The 21258-nt window shown below is 34.5% G+C and overlaps 1 protein-coding gene across 1 annotated transcript in view; it reads left to right on the top strand.

Annotated features, from left to right (window-relative positions):
* The first annotated feature begins 2935 nt into the window (after positions 1 to 2935).
* The window catches only part of LOC133337461 (membralin), a 43245-nt gene continuing 24922 nt past the window's right edge, over positions 2936 to 21258 (top strand). The window contains exons 1-10 of the mRNA XM_061545680.1: positions 2936 to 3175; positions 3238 to 3320; positions 4839 to 4985; positions 5046 to 5138; positions 5291 to 5457; positions 5532 to 5697; positions 5778 to 5940; positions 7657 to 7714; positions 7784 to 7867; positions 7946 to 8078. Of these exons, the coding sequence (XP_061401664.1) occupies positions 2936 to 3175; positions 3238 to 3320; positions 4839 to 4985; positions 5046 to 5138; positions 5291 to 5457; positions 5532 to 5697; positions 5778 to 5940; positions 7657 to 7714; positions 7784 to 7867; positions 7946 to 8078 (1334 nt within the window). The remainder of the gene's footprint in view (positions 3176 to 3237; positions 3321 to 4838; positions 4986 to 5045; positions 5139 to 5290; positions 5458 to 5531; positions 5698 to 5777; positions 5941 to 7656; positions 7715 to 7783; positions 7868 to 7945; positions 8079 to 21258) is intronic.

Below are 21258 nucleotides of genomic sequence, written 5' to 3'. Positions count from 1 at the left end.
TTGTGCTCAACTTACTTTTTTATGTCTTTAATAGTACAGATGTGAAGAAGAGAATGCGGAACGCAACTACAGTGAAGTCAAGAACCCAGCCAGGTACAAAAATTCTCAATACGTCGTCGTCGTCGTACGCCACCAAAACAATTAAGACAATTTCTCATAATAGCGCTGTTGTGGTGAGAAACCAAAGAAACGAAAAAAAAGAATTTGTCACGAATAAAAAAATAATAAAATAGACAACTTCACGAGATTTTTCGGTTCCAAAAAATACTTAATTAACTTTTGCGGCAAATATTAATGCCGATAATGACGTTTTATGGTTTTAGTGTAAATCGATAAGTTAATCAAAAGGTAAAACAGAACGAAATCATGAAAAAAGTGTTAGAAACGAAAACTAAAAAATAATCATACGACACCCATTGGTTGGTGATCGAAGAAGTCAAAGAAGCAAAGCAAAAATTGAGCAATAATCTAAATGCGTTGCGTTTTTTTTCTAATATATTTGCAAAAGCAATAAAAACAAAACAACACGGAGGATTATGTGAAATATTGTGGAATAATATGTGGAAATATATCGGAAGTTAATTTATTCGTATTTTTTGTATTGCAAAATTGAAATTGTGGAAAATAAAAACGCACCTCGCATTGTTGTTGTTGCTGTTCAAAAGTTCTGTGTGATTTGTGGTTCATTTGGTTTATTATTATTATTATTATGACAACAACAAAACGAACTAAAAAACTATCATCAACGCTTCAACCTCTTCCAATTATTAAATAAAAACAACAATAACAATGTGGTATGAATAAAAAAACAAGATGTTACCCACCACCACCAGCTCTAAGTAATTTTAATATGAACTATTGGGAAGGTTAAATACAGTGTGTTGTTGTTTTTTTGCCCAATTATCTTATTGTTTCAATCAGGTGGTGGTTAGTTAGGTGTTTGATGGCCTGCTGAATTGAAAAAAATCGAAAAATTAAAAAAAATTAAATAATTTTATGCGGAAGTTTATGTTTCAAATTAAAATGAAATATTTATATTGAAAAAAAAAAATAAAAAAGAATTAAAATGTTGAAAATTTATAGAAAAGAAAAAAATATGGAAAAATTGCTATAACCGCTATCACACTTTCTATGCAGTTTTTCGAGTTATGTTCTATATTAAGCTTCAGCTTGAATACATTTTAAGCTAAAACTGAAAAAGGCTGGTTCCATATACTGTTCCATACATATACACCTTCCTTTGGGTTTTTACTCACCAGGACGGGACTTTATTTTGTGTTTCCAATTAATATCAACGGTTCTCCGAGCTCCTTAAAATTAGAAATATCGATCGGACTTGTCTGCCAGGTGGTTTTGAGAAAATGAAATAATAAAATAATGGTCCGGTTCCGGATAGTTTTAATGTTTTGCCTTGATTACAACATTTTATTTACACCCTTTGTGAGTTTGTACCGTTACGAAATATTGCTCCCAGACCCATATTTTTTTAGCACGATCATATCACCCCTTGCTGAGTCGATTTAGCCGGGTGTGTACGTTCCTCTATCCATTATGAATTGTAAACTGGCCACAATTAACGAGCAATAGTCACGAAAAGTATGTTCAGTCCGGAACAAAGCGGACCATTATTATTTTTCTTAATGATCGCTTTAGTCTAGTTTAGGGCCCCCTCGACCCTCGTTGGGGCCCCTACATTTTTTCACGGTTTTTAACATTTACAAAGGTAATATTGGTATCAATTTAAAGCATTTGAAGTCTTGATTACAAAAACACTATTCAAATTGAAAGGAGATGCGTAGCCGGAGCTGTCACCTGTCCATAGGAGAAAGCCTTAAATTCCCGGCCGAATGCCGGCTACCCACAAACACTTATCTACTTAAAGGAGATTCGTCTACACACAAACACCCACACCGTTTTTCAAAATTATAGAAGTGTCCCGCGGAATTTGGGATACCCATATCTCAGAATGCGTGAACTTATTTGATAAGAACATTATATGTTTGTAATCAGGACTTAAAACGCTTTAAATTGATACCCACATTTAAAATCATAAATACATTTTAAAAATCATGAGAAAATACAAGGGTCTCAAGGGGGCCGTAAACTAGACTTGTTCCAAAAACATCAAGGACCATGACCATACCTAAAATCAGTAAAAATTAAAATATTTAGCAGTGTTGACGGTTTATTTGGGATACCATTTGTATTTTGTTTTTGCAAAATAGTCAGGCTGAATCCCAATTTGTTGTTTTTATAAAAACAACTACTTATTAGTGGGGGAAGTTTTTATGCAGTTTTTCAAGTTATGTTCTATACGAAGTGGAAAAATTCCAATGAATCAAGTTTTAGCCAAAAAAAGTATACAAAACCGGCAAATTCCATATATACCTTTCATTGTATCGATATGTACCCGACTGGACTTTGTTAAGTGTTCTGCATTTATGTCGAAACTTATCTATGTCAAAAAAATAAATCGGAGACTAAACCAATTGATGATTTGACTAGAATACATTATGAACGAATCGAATCATACGACGTCATTAATTGTTGTTGTATCCACCTTATCATTAAATTTGATTTTGTTTTGATAATTTATTTCTAAACACTAGGAAATGCAAAAAACCACATTAAAAAAAAAACAACATTTCAACATTTCTTTAGGTTTTTGAACTTTTAAAAAACAATAATTTGTCTTAATTATATACACTAAACCTGTTTTGTCAATTTTATGTTTATTTATTTACTTTTGTTTCTATATTTTTTTTCAGCAAGCTTTGCTCTGCTTCATTATCTCGGAAGTTGTCTTTTTACGATATTGGTAAATGTTGCTGCGGTCGTCGTGGTGGTGCTGCAATTTCAAATTAGTAAACCTACAACAACAACTTAGAAATCCAACAACAACACCAGAAAAAGCCGGCAATATAAATTTTTCGTAATGTCGGAACCGGCAGCAGCACCAGCCGCAGCACCAACAACAAACAATGCACCCCCACCCGCCCAACAGCAACAAGCTGCAGGAGCCGGCGATGCTGCGGTGGAAATTAATGTCAATCAAATGGCAAATGTAATCAGTGTCAGCTATTTGGCAGCCAATGGTTTGAATAATCAACGAAATCGTGGTGGTGGAGGCGCTGGTGCAGCTGGGGGTGTAATTGGTATTGGAGCACCAGGACAGGTATGCATGTGAAATATTTAAAAATGTATTTGTGTTATTAATAATTATTCTTTTTTTTTTAGAATAACATCATGAACATGCGAAATCGTTTGTTCCATGCTATATATTTTAAAGTGGCACTAATCTATGCCCAAATGTTTCCCAAGTGAGTAACGGAGCTAAAAAACAATTAGGGACTCTCTAGAGGTCTTCTAGGGATACATTTCCGCAAGTAGTGATTCAAATCTTTTATCCAAAGATAAAGAAACAATCATAACGACATACAATATCATGAATTCTATATACTTCCTCAGACTGAAACACGTTTTTAAACAACAGCCCATGGCGTAATCTCCAAATAATTTACGTAAGGAGACGAGAATATTGTTTTTATTCCACGACACATCCGGGAGAACATCAAATACTTCCACCCGAACATCCAAGACATATTTCCAACTGAAGTCGAACGATTGTCAAACGCAGCCGTTCTGAAACAGCACATATTTTTGCCTGTCCAAATAACACTACAGATTTAGGTCTTCTAAAAGTTTTTAGGGGATATAATATTTTCTATTGGTTTCCTTTAAAGAACATCTAGAGATTGACGCCCTTCTATAGGTCTAGTAGAACTATACCAAATTTTCCAGATTTTATTTACACCCAAACTCAAAACTTGCTTTATTTTTGGGTATTTAAAAAATGTTTTTTAAAAGTCTAAACAACTTTTTTTTAAATACAATTTACCATTTACGGTCTAGCAGAGCTTTAAGCGGGATTTTCATAGAAAAATGTTTGGGATACTAAGACTGGGGAGTTATTGCAGATCTATAATCGTTGATTTCTAAGGAAGTTTTATGGATGTTTTGCAGAGCTATACCCTTGGATTTTTAAAGAGTACCTTTCGAAGATCTTGCAGAGCTTTAAGAGTGGATTTCTAAAAAATATTGTTTGGAGTTTTAGCAGAGCAATAAGCGTGGATTTTTTTAGAGGTCTTGCATAGCTATAAGCGTAGATTTTAACATAGCAGTTTTTTAGAGGTCTTGCCGAACTACAAGCATGGAATTTTAATAAATATTATTTGGAGGCCTTGTCGAACTAAAAGAGTGGAATTTTAAAGAATATTTTGGGGGGTCTTGCAGAGCTATAAGCCTGGGTTTTTAAATAATATTTTTGGAGGTCTTGAAGAGCTATAAGCCTGGGTTTTTAAATAATATTTTTAGGGGTCTTGTAGAGCTATAAGCATGGATATTTAAATAATATATTTTTAAGGTTTAGCAGAGCTATGAACGTGAATTTTTAAGGAATATTTTTTGGAGGATTAGAAGACCAATAAGCATGAGGTCTTACAGGGCTATAAGGATAAGGATTTTTAAAGAATGATTTTTGGGGGCATTGCAGAGCAATAAGCATGGATTTTTTATTGAAAAATGTTTTTGAGGTATTGCAAAGCTATAAACGACGATTTATAAAGACGAAACATATTTTGACGGTTCGGAAGAGCTATAAGCAAGTCCCTACAAATCTATGCATTCCAGTATATATAAGTAATTAATTTATCTCGAGAAGGCCTCTTACATGAAAGGTCTTGTCGCTAATATTTAAAATATCGATATAATGTTTATAACCCCATTTGTACGTAATCCGTACTTATATGTTTACTTTATATTATTTTACTTTGTTGCAGACCTTTTCAACGTGCTTTAGAATATTTTTTCCTCGCCAAAGCGTTACTCTTTTTCTCTGCTTTGGTATACATTCATATGTCGTTTATTAAAAATCCAGCTACATGTTTAGAGCACGTACAAGATTGGCCTAGAGATGGAGTCCTAAGGTATGTAAAAATTCTGTAAAAACCCGAATTAGTATAATTAATCATTTTTATTTTTTTTAGAGTTGAAGTCATTCCTAATTTAGACAAACGCATGGAATTATATGAGGAAAGTCAGGTCTATGAGAGGAATATGCGAAAGCTTTACTATGATTAGTAAGTCTTTAAGTAAATATATTAAAGTAGTACAAGAAGGATTACTTTGCTGCTGCTATAAAATCGTCATTATAATTAATGATAACATGATTTATTTTATTACTTCAATTATGTTTCTCCAATTGTTTTATCTCGTCTTTGTCACATTTCAGTTTTTATGGAATAGGACCTAAGACTAAAAATCAATTGTATCATCACAAATATGCTACAAATGAAACATTTACCTATTATCTAGAACATGAAGAAGTCTATGAAAGTTACTTAAAAGATAAACAACAACAGGCTACTGAATATCATGAGAATCCTGAAATGGAAGATGGTAAGTAAATTTAATTCAAAATATCAGATAATCAACAAGTTTATTCAAATAATATTTTATTTTTCTCCACACAGATGAACAATACATTGTGGAATATTCATTGGAATATGGTCATTTGCGTTTATCACCCGCCACCCGGAAGCGTTTACAAATCCCCGTTCGTGTTGTTCGTTTAGATCCCATGAATAATAAATGTTTTGGTGATAAATTTAGCAAATTTTTACTTAAAGAACTTTTAGGGTTAGTAAATGGAGATTTGAAATGAATATTTTATTTTTGTTCTGAACTTAAGTAATAAATTTCTTTTATATATTTTTTAGCTATGATGATTTACTTATGACCTCAGTACGTGTCATTGCCGAAAAAGAAGAGAATAAGGGCTATTTACGTAATGTCATTACTGGTGAACATTATCGTTTTGTATCGACCTGGTGGACGGCATGGAGTTCATATCCAACGGCATTTTTTGTTATGTTGTTATTTGTAAGTATTAATCGAAGTCATTGGAGACTTCTGAACGAAAGATCTATGAAGAATTCCAATAGGGAAAGGCAAATATTAAGAAGAACTAACGGAGCTAAAAGCTTGGATTTAACAATTATTTTAACATCAAATTAGCGGAAATATCAGTTTGGATTTTGAAAGTATACTTAGGAAAGGTCTTAGTTTATTCTAAATAAAATTTTCAAAGGTCTAGCTGGGCTATTAGCGTGGATTTTTAAAGAATATTTTTGAAGGTATAGAACAGCCGCAAGCATTGATTTTTAAATAATGTTTTGGAAGGTCTAGCAGTGCTATAAGAAAGGACTTAAACATAATTTGTATGTTTTCAGGACTAGCAGCAAGTGTGGATTTTTAGTGAGCATTTTGGAAAGTCTAGCAGAGCTTTAAGCGTGTGTTTTTAAGAAAATCTTTGGAAAGTATAGCCGAGATATAAATCTGCATTTTAAAATAATGTTATCGGAAGGTCTAGCAGAGCTATACGTGTGGATTTGTAAAGAATTTTTGGGAGGTTTGGCAGAGCTATAAACGTGGCTTTTTAGACAATATTTTTGGAAAGTTCCAGCAGAGCTAAAAACGTGATTTTTGATGAATAGTTTCGAATGTCTAGTGTGGATTTTTAAAGAAATTTTTTGAAAGGTCCAGAAAAGCTATGAGCTTGTATTTTTAAAGGATATTTTCGAAACGTCTAGCAGGGCTACAAGCGTGAATCTTTAAGGTCTAGCAGAACTATAAAAGTGGATTTAAAAAATATTTTTGAAGATTTAGCAGAGCAATAAGGGGGGATTTATAAGAATATTTTTTATAGGCCTAGCAGAGCTATAATTGTGGATTTTAAAAATAATAATTTTTTGAAGGTCTGGCAGAGCTATAAGCGTGGCTTTTTGGACGATATTTTTGGGAAGGCCTAGGAGACCTAAAAACATGGATTTTTAAAGAATAAATTTGAATGTGTAGGCTGGATTTTTAAAGGATTTTTTTAAAGGTGCGGCAGAGCTATCAGCTTGAATTTTTAAAGAATATATTTGAAAGGTCTAGCAGACTATATGAATATTTAAAGAAGAGCTACATTTTTTTTTATTTAGAAGTTGAGCGGAGCATCAAACGTGAATTTTTAAAGATTATTTTTTGAAAATACAGCAGAGCTATAATTAACAAATCTATAAGAAAAGAATTTAAAAAATAATTGTTAAGGATCTGCAAGAAAAATTAACTTCAATTTTTTAACAATATTTTTGGAATGTCTAAATCAGTGACAAACAAGGAAGGTTTTTTTTTTTAAATCTATAAGCATAAATTTTTGAAGAATATGTTTTGAATATCATGCTTAGCTAGAAGTGTGGTCATCCATGTATTATTTTTAGAATGTCTAGGTGACCAATCAGTATGTATATCAAATACATATTTTTAGAAGGTCTAACGAAATAATAAGTCTGCATTTTTGGGAATACTATTTTTTATCGTATAAATAAGCGCGGAGTCTTTGGGAATATTATTAAAAGGTTTACCTGTCCTACAATAAATATTTTTTTGAAGGCCAAGCCGAACAATTTTTTATTGGTTTTTTAGGAATATTTTTAGAAGGACTAGTTGACCAACAAGATTGTATTTTTAAATGATTTTTTTAGAAGGTCTAGTGGACTAATAAGCTTGGATTTTATTAATAATTCTTATTTCTTCTTCCTTTTCCCATTTCAGACCTTTTCAATTTCCATGCTGCTGAGATTTTCACATCATCAAATATTTGTGTTTATTGGTAAGAAATAGTTGTTACTTTAATTTTTTAATTCCAATTTAATACAAAATTATTTATATTATATTTTAGTGGACCTTTTGCAAATGTTGGAATTCAATGTTACCGCACGTTTCCCCATAGCCCCTTTGTTAATTGTCATTTTAGCTTTAGTTGGTGAGTACTGAAAATGTTAAACATGATTATTTTTACTATTTGTTATTAAATATTTAATAATGTGAATTTGTTTTTTAGGCATGGAGGCTATAATGTCGGAATTCTTTAACGATACAACAACGGCATTCTATATAATATTAATTGTATGGGTTGCCGATCAATATGATGCCATATGCTGTCACACCAGTATTACTAAAAGACATTGGTTAAGGTAAGTACATACGTTTTTGGGGTTATATATATTTAATACAGTTTATAGTTTTTAAGTCCGGATTTATTTTCTTGAAGATTCCTGAAATTATTAGATGCTTAATAAGATTTAAAATCTATATAATTTAAATGATAATTTACGTATAACATCTATATGTGTCATTGCCGAAAAAACAAGAGAATAAGAACTATTTATGTAATGGCATTATAGGGGAACATTATGTTGTGATTGTGCGAAATTAGTAGAGTATAAGCGTGGAGAATATTTTTTTGGGTTCCAGAGTTTTTATAGAATGTTTTTTGCAGATTTAAAAGCTATATAAGCGCTAATATTAATGACAAATTTTGGAATATTAGGCTGAGCTAAGTGTATATTTTTAAAGAATATTTTTGAGGTCTGCCAGAGCAATAAGCTTGAATTGTTTAGGAATATTTATTGAGGGTCTAAAAGTCCAATAATTTAGGAGTTTTAACAATTATTATTTTTTTTAGCAAAAGTCGAGTGAATAACGGCATACGCTTTCGATAAAACTAATAATGGAAGATGTTTTTAAGAACAGTTGTTCCTATGATCTGTCAGCTCAACAAGATTAAATTTTTTATACCCTTCACCACACTGTGGTACAGGGTATTATGTTTTTGTGCATATGTTTGTAACAGTTAAAAGGAATCGAGATAGACCAATGGTTCCTTTTGAGAATATGCATAGAATCACTTTCTGAGTCGATATAAACTAAGTACAGATCGCATTTATAATCCGATTTGGCTGAAATTTGGCACACATCACTTATTCGGCCCAAGGACGAACCTTATTGAGAGAATTGGAGAAAATCGGTTCACATTTAGATGTAGCTCTCATATATATTTTCGTCCGATTTAATGTAAATGAATCATTTGATTTGTACGAATTTCGGCATAGCGTACTGAATTAAGTCTAGAATGAAGTGTGCTAAGTTTGGTGAAAATGGGTTCAGATTTAGATATATTTCCCATATATAATTTAGCCTGATTTTAGGTAAATGGTGCACCAAAGTCCCTGTCAATCTTACTAAATGATGTCTAGAATAATGTGTGCAAAGTTTCATGAAAATCGATATATATATATATATATATATTTTCGTCCGATTTAAGGTAATTGGTGCAACAAAGTCCCTATATACCTTTCGATTTGCACGATATTTGGCATAGCGTACCGAATTGCTTCTGTAATAATGTGTGCAAAGTTTCATGAGAATCGGTTCGGATTTAGACATAGCTCCCATATATAATTTCGCCCGATTTAAGGTAATTGGTGCATCAAAGTCCCTATATATCTTTGGATTTGAAAGAAATTTGGCATAGCATACTTAATTGTGTCTATAATAATGTGTACTAAGTTTCATGAAAATTGATTCAGATTTAGATATAGCTCTCATATATATTTTCGTCCGATTTAATGTAAATGGTCCACCAAAGCCCCTATATCTCTTTCGATTTGCACGAATTTTGGTATAGCGTACTGAAGGTCATTCAGACCAGTAAGCTTGAAATTTTTAAAGAATACCAAGCCAAGGATTATCATAACAATAATCCTAGATTTTAGCGGGATCAGAGTAAAATATTTAAGTAATAGTTTTAAGCATCAATGATCAATAACTAAGGGTTTTACAGAACCAATTTAAGGGATCTGACTGACTAGTAAAGGTGAATGTTTTAAGAACATTCTCATTAAATGACTGGCAAACTAATCTGATTGGATTTTTTATGGAATATTTATTCAAAGACGAGCAGATTAATAAATTATTTAAAAATATTTGTTAAAAAACCATATAACTTATATATTATAGAATGGAATACATAAATAAATAAGTGTACAAATTTTGATAAACATTTTTCGAAGGACCAATCAGCGTTCAAATTTTTCACGGAATAGTCAGAATATTTTTTTAACAGTATATCAGATTTTTTTTTCAGGTATAGTAGAGTTGATTATACACTTATTTTTTTATATTTCATAATTTTTGTTCCACGTGTTTGAGAGAGCTTATATAATATTTTTTTCATATACCAAAACTCCAACTATCCTTTCCATTCTCTGCCATGAGTTCTGCCTCTATAAATATATGTTTTAATTAAATATTCATTATTGTTATTATTTAGGTGGAAAAGTGTGTGTTTAGCTGTAGGCAAAAATTAATTTTGATCGAAATTTGTGTTTTATTTAGTAGAATTTCCCTTGGCATTATTATGTGACATCACGCCGTTTTGTTAATTAGGTTGTAACCTCCATCCCCGCCTCTCACTTTCTATACCACATCTCTCCATAGAAATCTAATCAACATAGTTTTCCATTCAATTCCCAATTAATTGTGTTTTTGTTGTTGTTGTTGTTCTACTACCGAAAAACATGAATTAATTAATTTCATGAGCTTCCTTTCACAACAGCAAAAAACGATATTATTTACTACCCAAAAACCAAAAACAGCAACAACAATAAAATAAACACATTAAACGGTTTGCTTACACACAAAAAAAATGGTATTTCAATTTCAATAAAATTTCAATTTATTAAAATTATACAAATGTTACAAAAAAGGGCATCAGCTTCTGCTACACACTTCAAATGGTATTCCAACCGACCGACAGACCTACTTAATGTAAGGTCATAATACAGTAATTAGTATGTTATTAATTAAATGTTGTCATAATACCTTTCTAATTCCTGGGTTGTGCCATTACTGGTTCGGCAACGCAACCCCCATCCCATTTCCTCATTACTTTCCCAGTTTTTAACGCTTAAGTAACAGAGGACTTTTTGTTTGTTTGTGTGTTTCCTTCTTATGTTTTAAGTCTCAAAACAAGAGATACAAATTATTCTTAAATAAAACACCACCACCAACAACAACAATCAAGTGGAATTGATAATAATGAGACATAAAATATACAAGAGAGGTGGTTAAAAATAAGTCTTAAATTAATAATTGGGTTTAATAACCGAACGACCAACCAACCAAACCCCTGGCAACACCATCATCTGTTCTTATTTTTTGTTTTGTTTCTTATTACTTGGTAACCAGCAACAAAGTTTATGGAGGGATATGGGAAAATGAAATGGAGAATAAAAAAATCCTGGCAGATCTGAAAAAGAAATTCTATTCTACTACTAGAAAAAATATTCTTTTAAAAATCCACATCTTATTTGCCCGGAAAAAATATCATTTTAAAAATCCGTTCCTATTAAAAACCCAGTAAGGAAAGTAGTAAAGTCGGACTGGTCCGTCTATATGATACCCATCACCACTTTATGTATATTGTACATATGTATCTTAACAATTCATGACAATGTTCCCTCGAAGAAACATACACCTTTCTGTAACCTATGCTAAATTTAATTTCAATCGGGCAGATTAATAATCGTTTGCGTACAATGGGACAAATTTATGGAAATCGATTTATATCAAACTTGAAACACACTACTCAGTATGGCGCACTGTTAAAAATGCTGTCTCAATAGTGTCAATCCGACAAACATTAGGAGTTTGGTGCACCATTTACCTAAAATCGGACGAAAATATATATGTGGGACCTATATCTAGATCTGAACCGATATTCTCTAAACAAAACACACCTCATTCTAGACTCAATTCGTTATGCTATGCCGAATTTGGTGGAAATCGAAAGATATATATGGGGATTTTGGTACACCATTTACATTAAATCGGACGAAAATATATATGGGAGCTATATCTATATCTGAACCGATTTTTACGAAACTTAACACACATCATTATAGATTTAATTTAGCACGCCATGCCAAATTTCGTGAAAATCGAAGAATATATAGGAACTTTGGTGCACTATTTATATAAAATCGGACAAAAAAAATAGATGGGAGCTATATCTGAATCTGAACCGATGTTCACGATACTTAACATATGTAACTGTAGACTCAATTCAATGCGCTATACCAAATTTCGTACAAATCTAATGATATATGGGGGCTTTGGTGCCACATTTTACTTAAATCGGACGAAAATATATATGGAAGCTATATCTATATCTGACCCGATTTTCACGAAACTTAGCACACATCATTCTAAACCTAATTCATTACGCTGTGCCAAATTTCGTACAAATCGAAGCATATATAGGGACTTTGGTGCACCATTTACATAAAATCGGACAAAATTACATATGGGAGTTATATCTAAATCTGAACCGATGTTCATGAAACTTAGCTCACATCATTCTGGACCTATTTCAGTACGCTACGCCAAATTTCGTGCAAATCGAAACATATATAGGGTCTTTTGTGCCCAATTTTCCTTAAATCGGACGAAAATATATGTTGGAGCTATATCTTAATCTGAACCGATTTTCACGAAACTTAACACATATCATTCTAAACCTAATTCAGTACCTTATGCCAAATTTCGTGCAAATTGAAACATATATAGGGACTTTGATGCCTATATCGCACGAAAATATATATGGGAGCATTATCTAAATCTGAACCGATTTTTACCAATAAAATTCAATAGGATTCCTCGTTGGGCCAAATTAGTGACTTGTGCCAAATTTCATCTAAATCGGATAGTAAATGCGACTTTGTTTACAATTTAACGTCTGCAGACGGACGGACATGCATTAATCGACTCAGAAAGTGATTCTATGCATATTCTCAGAAGGAACCTTGTGTCTATCTCGTTTCCTTTTGTATGTTACAAACATATGCCCAAAGACATAATACCCTGTACCACAGTGTGGTGAAGGGTATACAAAATAAAAAAATCGAAGCCAGGTCCTTGAAAAAACATTTTTTAATAAAATCATGCCTTGTTCAGGTAGTCGAAAAATATTTTTAAACGCCTTTTTGATCCTTGAAAATAAAAAAATTTAAAATCCAAGCCTTTTTGATCCTTGAAAAAATTAAAATCTAAATTTAAAATCACGCATTTGATGGGTTTTTGAAAACATATATTTTAAAAAATCAACGCCTTGCATTGGTCCTTAAAAAAATATTTCATAAAAAAATCTACGCCTTGGTTTCCTTATCTGGATGCCCTTCATTGTAACGTCAAACAAATCAAACTAATTTCCTTTTAATTATCCCTTCGACCCATTAAAAATTTTTGAAACTTCAAGTGGCACTTACCAAAAACGGAAATTCATACCCACACCCTCCCACCACCACCACTTCCCGCACAATAATCAATGAATTATTCATTGAAATTGAAACCGGGTAGCAATTAACAGACATCAAAAACATCATCGGGATGGTATCGTCGCCATCTTCATCATTTAAAGGAACCCAATATGATGATGGACTACATGGCGTGGTGATTTTAAAAGCTGATTAAATATGTAACTCAGGATGGATGGTGTAAAGGAAGACATCAAAATGAAGAAGAAGAAGAGTCATTAACAGTTAAACGACTATTAAATGGCCAATTCGAAAACATTGAGGATTTAAAGACTTTTGAGGAGCAGCGGGGACTGGTAATTCCACATTTATAGGCAAATGAATAATTAATGTTAACAACAAATGGAGAGTGGTGGACGGAGGGAGGGGACATGGAGATCCTATGGATTTTTTTGTTTTTCTAAAATATATTACAACTTATCCAAGGTCACTAAGCAAACGCTTTACTGCATAACAGTCGGGCTAATTTATTTTAAAATCTGTTATAATTTTCTGGCTCATTATGTTGGATGGGGAAAGAAAAGGAAATTATTGTGGTGGGGGAAGGTGGAGGAAAAGGTTACACAATTAGTCAACTTTATTGCTGGCCGCAATAAAATTAACCGCGCGTGTCCCTTTTTCATAATAAAACCGCCCGGCCAGTCAACCTCAAAGGATTCCTTGCGAGTGTCGAAGCATAGCATTATTGTCGGCACTTTTAAAGTTTCGCCATATCTCTCTCATTAATGTTTCATTAAGTTTGTGTTGTGGTTACAATTGGGTTTGTGTTGGTGTTGTCATTATGGTATTGGTTTGATATGAAATTCTGCTATGCGGTTAACAATTTTCACGGTAGATGATTTTTTCGAATGTGTTATTGAATATTTGTAGAGGGTAAATAATCAAATGTTATATATGAGGTTGTATTGAAGATATGATACGTTTTCTATAAAAGGATAACAAATTTGTAAGGAATATTTTTTCAAGGATTTATTAAATGAAATTGTTTAAAAGACTAAAATAGGGTTGGATTTTTAAAGAATATTTTTTCAAGGGCTAAAATAGGCGTGGATTTTTTAAAGAATATTTTTTTCAAGGACCTATACAAGGCTTAGTTTTTTAAAGAAAAAATTTTCAAGAACCAATACAAGACGTGGATTTTTTAAAGAATTTTTTTTCAAGGGCTAAATAAGGGCTCTATTTGGTAAATAATTTTTTTTGATGGACTAAAATAGGTCTCTATTTTTTAAAGAATATTTTTTACAGACTAATATAAGGCGTGCATTTTTATACCCTTCACCACGCTGTGGTACAGCGTATTATGTCTTTGTGCATATGTTTGTATCAGGCAAAAGGAGACGAGATAGACACATGGTTCCTTTTGAGAATATGGATAGAATCACTTTCTGAGTCGATTTACGCATGTCCGTCCGTCCATGTATTTTTGTGAACAAAGTACAGGTCGAATTTATGATCCGATTTGGATGAAATTTGGCAAAGGTCACTTATTTGGCCCAAGGACGAACCCTATTGAAATTGGGAAAAATCGGTTCAGATTTAGATATAGCTCCCATATATGTTTTCGTCCGATTTAATGTAAATGGTGCACCAATGTCCCTATATAGCTTTCGATTTGCACGAAATTTGGCACAGTGTAATGAATTAGGTCTAGAATGATGTGTGTTAAGTTTCCTGAAAATCGGTTCAGATTTAGATATAGCTCCCATATATGTTTTCGTCCGATTTATTGTTATTGGTGCACCAAAGTTCCTATATATCTTTCGATTTGCACGAAATTTGGCATAGGGTAATGAATTAGGTCTAGACTGATGTGTGTTAAGTTTTCTGAAAATCGGTTCAGATTTAGATATAGTTCCCATATATATTTCCGCCCGATGTAATGTAAATGTAATGTCTTTCGATTTTTACGAAATTTGGAACAGCATAATGAATTCATTAGAATGATGTGTGTTAAGTTTCCTGAAAATCGGTTCAGATTTAGATATAGGTCACATATATATTTTCGTCCGATTTAAGGTAAAAGGTGTACCAAAGTCCCTTAATATCTTTCGATTTGCACGAAATTTGACACTGTATAATGAAACAGGTCTAGAATGATTTGTGTTAAGTTTCCTGAGAATCGGTTCAGATTTCGATATAGATCCCATATATATTTCCGCCCGATGTAATGTAAATGTAATGTTATGGTCTTTCGACTTTTACGAAATTTGGAACAGCATAATGAATTAGGTCTAGAATGATGGGTATTACGTTTCGTTAAAATCGGTTCAGATTTAGATATAGCTCACATATATATTTTCGTCCGATTTAAGGTAAATGGTGTACAAAAGTCCCTTAATATCTTTCGATTCGCACGAAATATGGCACAGCGCAATGAATTATATCTAGAATGATGTGTGTTAAGTTTCGTAAAAATCGGTTCAGATTTAGATATAGCTTCTATATCTGACCAAATGAAAAATTTAGTATCGGTTGCAGAATGACATGTTTATGGATCCAATTTCATTTTACTGGTCCTTTAAAAATGCGACGTCTGCTAGGATTCATCTGTTGAATATACCCAAAGTGGTGTAGGGTATTATATAGTCGCCCCGTCCGACTTTACTACTTTCGTTACTGGTTTAAAGAATATCAAGGACCAATACAAGGCAGACATTTTTAAAGAATATTGTATTAAGGACTAATATAAAAAAATTTTAATTTTAATTTTAAAAAAATTTTCCAGGTTTCGTTTATGTCTTACCGGAACAACCCCATCACAACTCTTCTCTTAGTTGGATATGGTATGGTCGGTTCACTCCTTTTAATATTTCACACTTTCAAGAGGGTATAAAAATCGAGTATCTCTAAATATGAACATCTGCCCCACACATTACTTTCTCTACCAAAAAATCAAACATTTAAGTGAATTTTAATGTTACAGGTTTCTGTTTTTTTTAAATAACTAGAACTAACTTTGCGGATCGATTTAAAATTAATAACACCCGCATCTCCTCACCACCAAACGCACACACCCAATCACATTTCCCGGAAAAGGAAAACATAATGTTGTTGTTGCTGTTGGCCTGTGTTTATGTTTTCTATTTGTTAAATTGGATGAATACGACCCACCGAACGACCGATAGCCGTGGTTGTTTAACAGCCATGTTTGTATGGCCTATTTCCTGTTGTATCCCGATGCTATGGTTTTTTTTTCTTCTTTACCCAGCTACAGTAGTATCCCCCAAGAGCTTGCTCGGCATTGTTGCTTTTTCGTCATCGTCGTTGTTGTTCTTCTAATCAATTTATATTATTGCTGTTTTATGTTATGTTGTTCGATAATGTTTTGCTTTTGTTGTTGTTGCTGTAGTTGCTGTGGTTGCTCTGTCTTTGTTGTTTGTTTGGACGTTAGACTTTGGTGGTTGGTCAGCCAGTCAGTCATACAGTCACTTTGCCAGCCAGTCAACCATTGTTGCCTGTTTTTGATTCTGTTTATAAAAGTGCTTATTTAAATGTTTGCTAATGGTTGGGTTCCACCGGAAAACAAAACAAAAGAGAAAACAAATATTCTCTCCGGCACTCCCAACCCAACCAATTCATCGTCTTCATGGCTACTTCCAATTTCCCCCCAATTCGGCTTTGAGTGCCAATTCACATTTCCACTTTTTTTTTGCCATGGAATTATTAGTTGGCTGGAAGTTATGTACATGTGTGTTTGTGTGGGTGAGTGTGCGCTTTTGTGTGTGTGTGTGAATAAGTTTCAAAATATGTTGACTTAAATGATGATGTTATGAGTGGTGGCCAAGCGAAAAACAACAAGTCCTTGTTATCAAGTATATCACTTTTTTTTGAATATTCACATTCGTTGAGGGAGTGAGAGGTGGAGGAGGATATGACAGACCACACTGTCGAAGTGGAGGAGTGTTGGGGTTGATTGTTGCTGTTCTAGTAACACATACAAATAGTGGGAAAAAGGAAAAATCGGGTTTCCTACAAAAGTATCCAATAAAGGAGAGACCGTTAGGTCCGTGCTGCCTGTAAGCCAGGGCTGGACAGTGACACGGAAGATGTTGCATTCCCAACCACTTTAGTTTCTAATCGTGCTGTAGATTAGATCTCCTTGTTGAGAAGAAGCTAAGACTTGTCAAAATGAGCGTGCCGCATGAGACTACAGTAATCAATTGCATAAAGATCCAGTAATCAATTTCATCAAGATCCAATTTATTAGTAAAAGCCCTGATATTGCTTTGCTCAGGTTCAGCAGTGAATGCGTTCTTTTGATAGACAGAGTCGGCCAAATGGATCTTGACACGTTGCACCTAGGTTCGTTGTGCCAAAGTTCATAGGCTCTTTTGTCGAAGAACGCCTCAAAATTCCGGTAAATATGACATATGGGTGTTTTTTTTTTTCCTGTGGATTGAGATCCGCTCTTTCATTACCCAAGATGTCACAATGGCCTGGTACCCAACCCAACCGATAGCTGTAAGTAAGTTCTTCCAAAGTTGCTCTACACTTGAGGACGGCCTTAGATTTGATATAACAAGATTTGATGGCTTTAAGAGCCGCTTGACTATTCACGAAGATAGTCAGCGGTTCAACGACCTCTGCATTTTAACAATTCCGCTGCCTTCCAAATTGCAAAGATTTCAGCTTGGAAAACACTACAGTTGCAATCCAGCTTGTAGGTTAACTCAAGGCCGAGCCTTTCATAGTAGACTGCCGCCCATGTACCTTCTTCCATCTTGGATCTGTCTGTATAGAAGGCCAGACCGTCCAGAGGAGGGTTACTTCGGTTCTAGTCTTCTAGGAATAACGACATCTACATCGTCAAATCTCAGGACTGGCGATGTAAAGTCGCTTAGTCAATGTCATACCTGGCTCGATCAAGATACGGAAATGCCCAAAGGTACAACTTTGTCATAGGTTTTGTTCGTGCAGCCTTAGGGCGCTACGCGCGGCATGACAATTAATGCTGAGGCCCTGGGGCCTAAAATTCAGCATTGCAATCAGGGCTTCTTGTGGCGTACTCCTGCTGGCTCCTGTAACTAAAATCGAGGCGGCTCTTTGTACCTTATCTAATTTACTGCATGTCGACTTGTGGCGCAGACAGTTCCATCACACAAGAGAACCATAGGATATGATGGGCCTTACCACAGTGTTATACAACCAGTGTATAGTCGATGGTTTTAGCCCCCAGCTTTTTCCAATGGAGTTTTTGCAAGCATAGAGTGCACTCAGCCCTCTCTTCGCCCGTTCCTCAGCGTTCCTATTCCATCGTAGTTGACAGTCCAGGATGGTACCAAGGTAATTTGCTTCAGGAGATAGATGAAGTTGCACTCCATCCAGTGTTGGTGGAGCAAAAACGCCGAGCTTACGCTTCCAAGTGAACATTACCAGTTTTGTCTTTGTTGGATTTACACCAAGGTCATTCGCCTTGGCCCAAAGCGACACCGATAGTAAGGCTCTTTGCATAAGCTTCGAAATTGTTAGCGGAAATTTTCCGGAAATCAATATTACCACGTCGTCAGCATTAGCTACAACTTTCATACCCTTCCCGTCCTGTTCCATCAGTATATTATTAATTACCAATAGCCATAGTAACTGTGAGAGCACCCCTCCCTGAGGTGTGCCTCTAGTTACCGTTTTCCTGATTTTTGTATCCCCCACACTAGAATTTATAATTCTGCTGTTTAGCCCTGGCCCAAAGCGACACCGTTAGTAAGGCTCTTTGTATAAGCTCCGAGATTGTTGACGGAAAATTTCCGGAAATCAATATCACCACGTCGTCAGCATAAGCTACAATATTTGATATTATTCCCGTCCAGTTCCATCAGTATATTATTAATTACCAATAGCCATAGTAACTGTGAGAACACCCCTCCCTGAGGTGTGCCTCTAGTTACCGTTTTCCTGATTTTTGTATCCCCCACACTTGAATTTATAATTCTGCTGGTTGTTAAAGGCTCCCCTCTATATCTAGGAAGGCGGCCAACGTAAAATTTGAATTTTCCATATTCCTCTCAATGTACCCTACCACCTCGTGCAGTGCAGATTCTACAGACTTGACCTATATGTATGCGTGTTGTGAGTTGCTGAGATCAGTCTTTCGAGAGTCTTGAGGAGAAAGGATTATAAGCTAATGGGTCTATAGTCCTTTGGTGCAGAGTGGCTTGGTTTCCCCGCTTTGGGAATGTAAGTGACCTCGTTCCATAGATCCGGAACATATGAGAGAGTCAAACACGCCGTATAGATCCTCTCAAGGATCATATATATATACTTGGCGAGACAAATTGAAGCATCGCCGGTAAGATTCCATCTGGTCCTGGCGATGTATACGGTTTGAATGTATTGACTGCCCATCGTATCTTATTTCTGTTAACCACATTGCCAATGAGATCCAAATCCGGAGTCACAAAAGGCTGAGTGTCATCACTTTCACCGTCGATATATCTTTGCAACCTGGGAAATGAGTCTCAGCTAGGAAATTAAAAGTCTCAGAACCAGAGTCCGTCCACGCTCCAACCTGCTTCTTGATACTTCCGATGGACTTCGGATCCTTGGATAGTAGCCTTCGAAACCTAGCAGCGTCGTTGACTCCTTCTATCGACTCACAGAAATTTATCCAAGACTTTTTCTTTGCGCGTTTTATCAATGTCGAGTTTAGATTTATGCGCCCTGTTGTACAGTCGTCTCACCTGAGCTCACCAAGTTCCTTGTTCTACCACACTGACTGAGATTTTTTTCCCCAGGGTATGTAAGCGGACAGGATTCATTATGGCATCTAAGAAGAACGTCCGTTAGATTGTCCATGGCCCCTTTGACTTCCACAGCTGTTCCTAAGTTTCTATTATGAGTCAGCTGGGAGTTCGTTAGGTCCGTAAATTTCTCCCACTATGTTCTTCTTGGATTCCGATAAGACTGTTTAGGGTTTTCCATAACGAGAACTACAGTATCAAACGCCTCTTATGGGCCCAGAAAAATATTCTTTAACAAATTCACCCCTCATTGAGACGCTACACATTTCATTAAAAAATCCCCACCTCATACTGACCCTGAAAAAGTATTTTTTAATCTACGCTTCTTTTGTTGCCTGATTTTGTTTTCTTTTAAAAATCCACGCCTCTTATATACCCTGAGCTATAGCCGAACTGCCGTAATCTGCCTGTCCTTATTTATATGTTATATACGTTTTTTAATTCAGAATATTTTAAATTTAAAAGCTTTATCCCCCTCTCCGTTACTAACAATAACTGTAATCGTTCTTCTACATCGAACAGGTAATGGGTCATCATATGCAATACTTTGGGGGAATTAGAAACACTTATGTGACAAGTACTTCTGTGTATTATTATTATTTATTTTTTCTATTATTTCCATTCATATATTCATAAACGTGGGTATGAATGACGTCTTTCCCCCTTTATAGGGGGGGGGGGTGGTAGTATCAATTGGGGAAAACTGTTTGTTTAAACTATAAATAAATGACCCATTTCATAGTTGCCCTACCTTAGTTTCATATTTATACCCTTCACCACACTGTGGTACAGGGTATTATGTCTTTGTGCATATGTTGCATATATGACACATGGTTCCTTTTGGAGAATATGCATAGAATCACTTTCTGAGTCGATTTATGCATGTCCGTCCGTCCGTCTGTCCGTCTGTCTGTAGATGTTAAATTGTAAACAAAGTACAGGTCGCATTTATGATCCGATTTGGATGAAATTTGGCACAAGTCACTTATTTGGCCCAAGGACGAACCCTATTGAAATTGGGAAAAATCGGTTCAGATTTAGATATAGCTCCCATATATATTTTCGTCCGATTTAATGTAAACGGTCCCTATATATCATTCGATTTGCACGAAATTTGGCACAGCGTAATGAATTAGGTCTAGAATGATGTGTGTAAAATTTCATAAAAATCGGTTCAGATTTAGATATAGCTCCCATATATATTTTCGTCCGATTTAAGGTAAATGGGGCACCAAAGTCCCTTTATATCTTTCAATTTGCATGAA

The sequence above is a fragment of the Musca vetustissima genome, unplaced genomic scaffold (assembly GCF_032173495.1).
Source record: "Musca vetustissima isolate MV318-11 ecotype Yass unplaced genomic scaffold, APGP_CSIRO_Mvet_v1 utg10921, whole genome shotgun sequence".
In the NCBI taxonomy this organism is placed as follows: domain Eukaryota; kingdom Metazoa; phylum Arthropoda; class Insecta; order Diptera; family Muscidae; genus Musca; species Musca vetustissima.
This window is presented reverse-complemented; position numbering and strand designations above follow the sequence as displayed.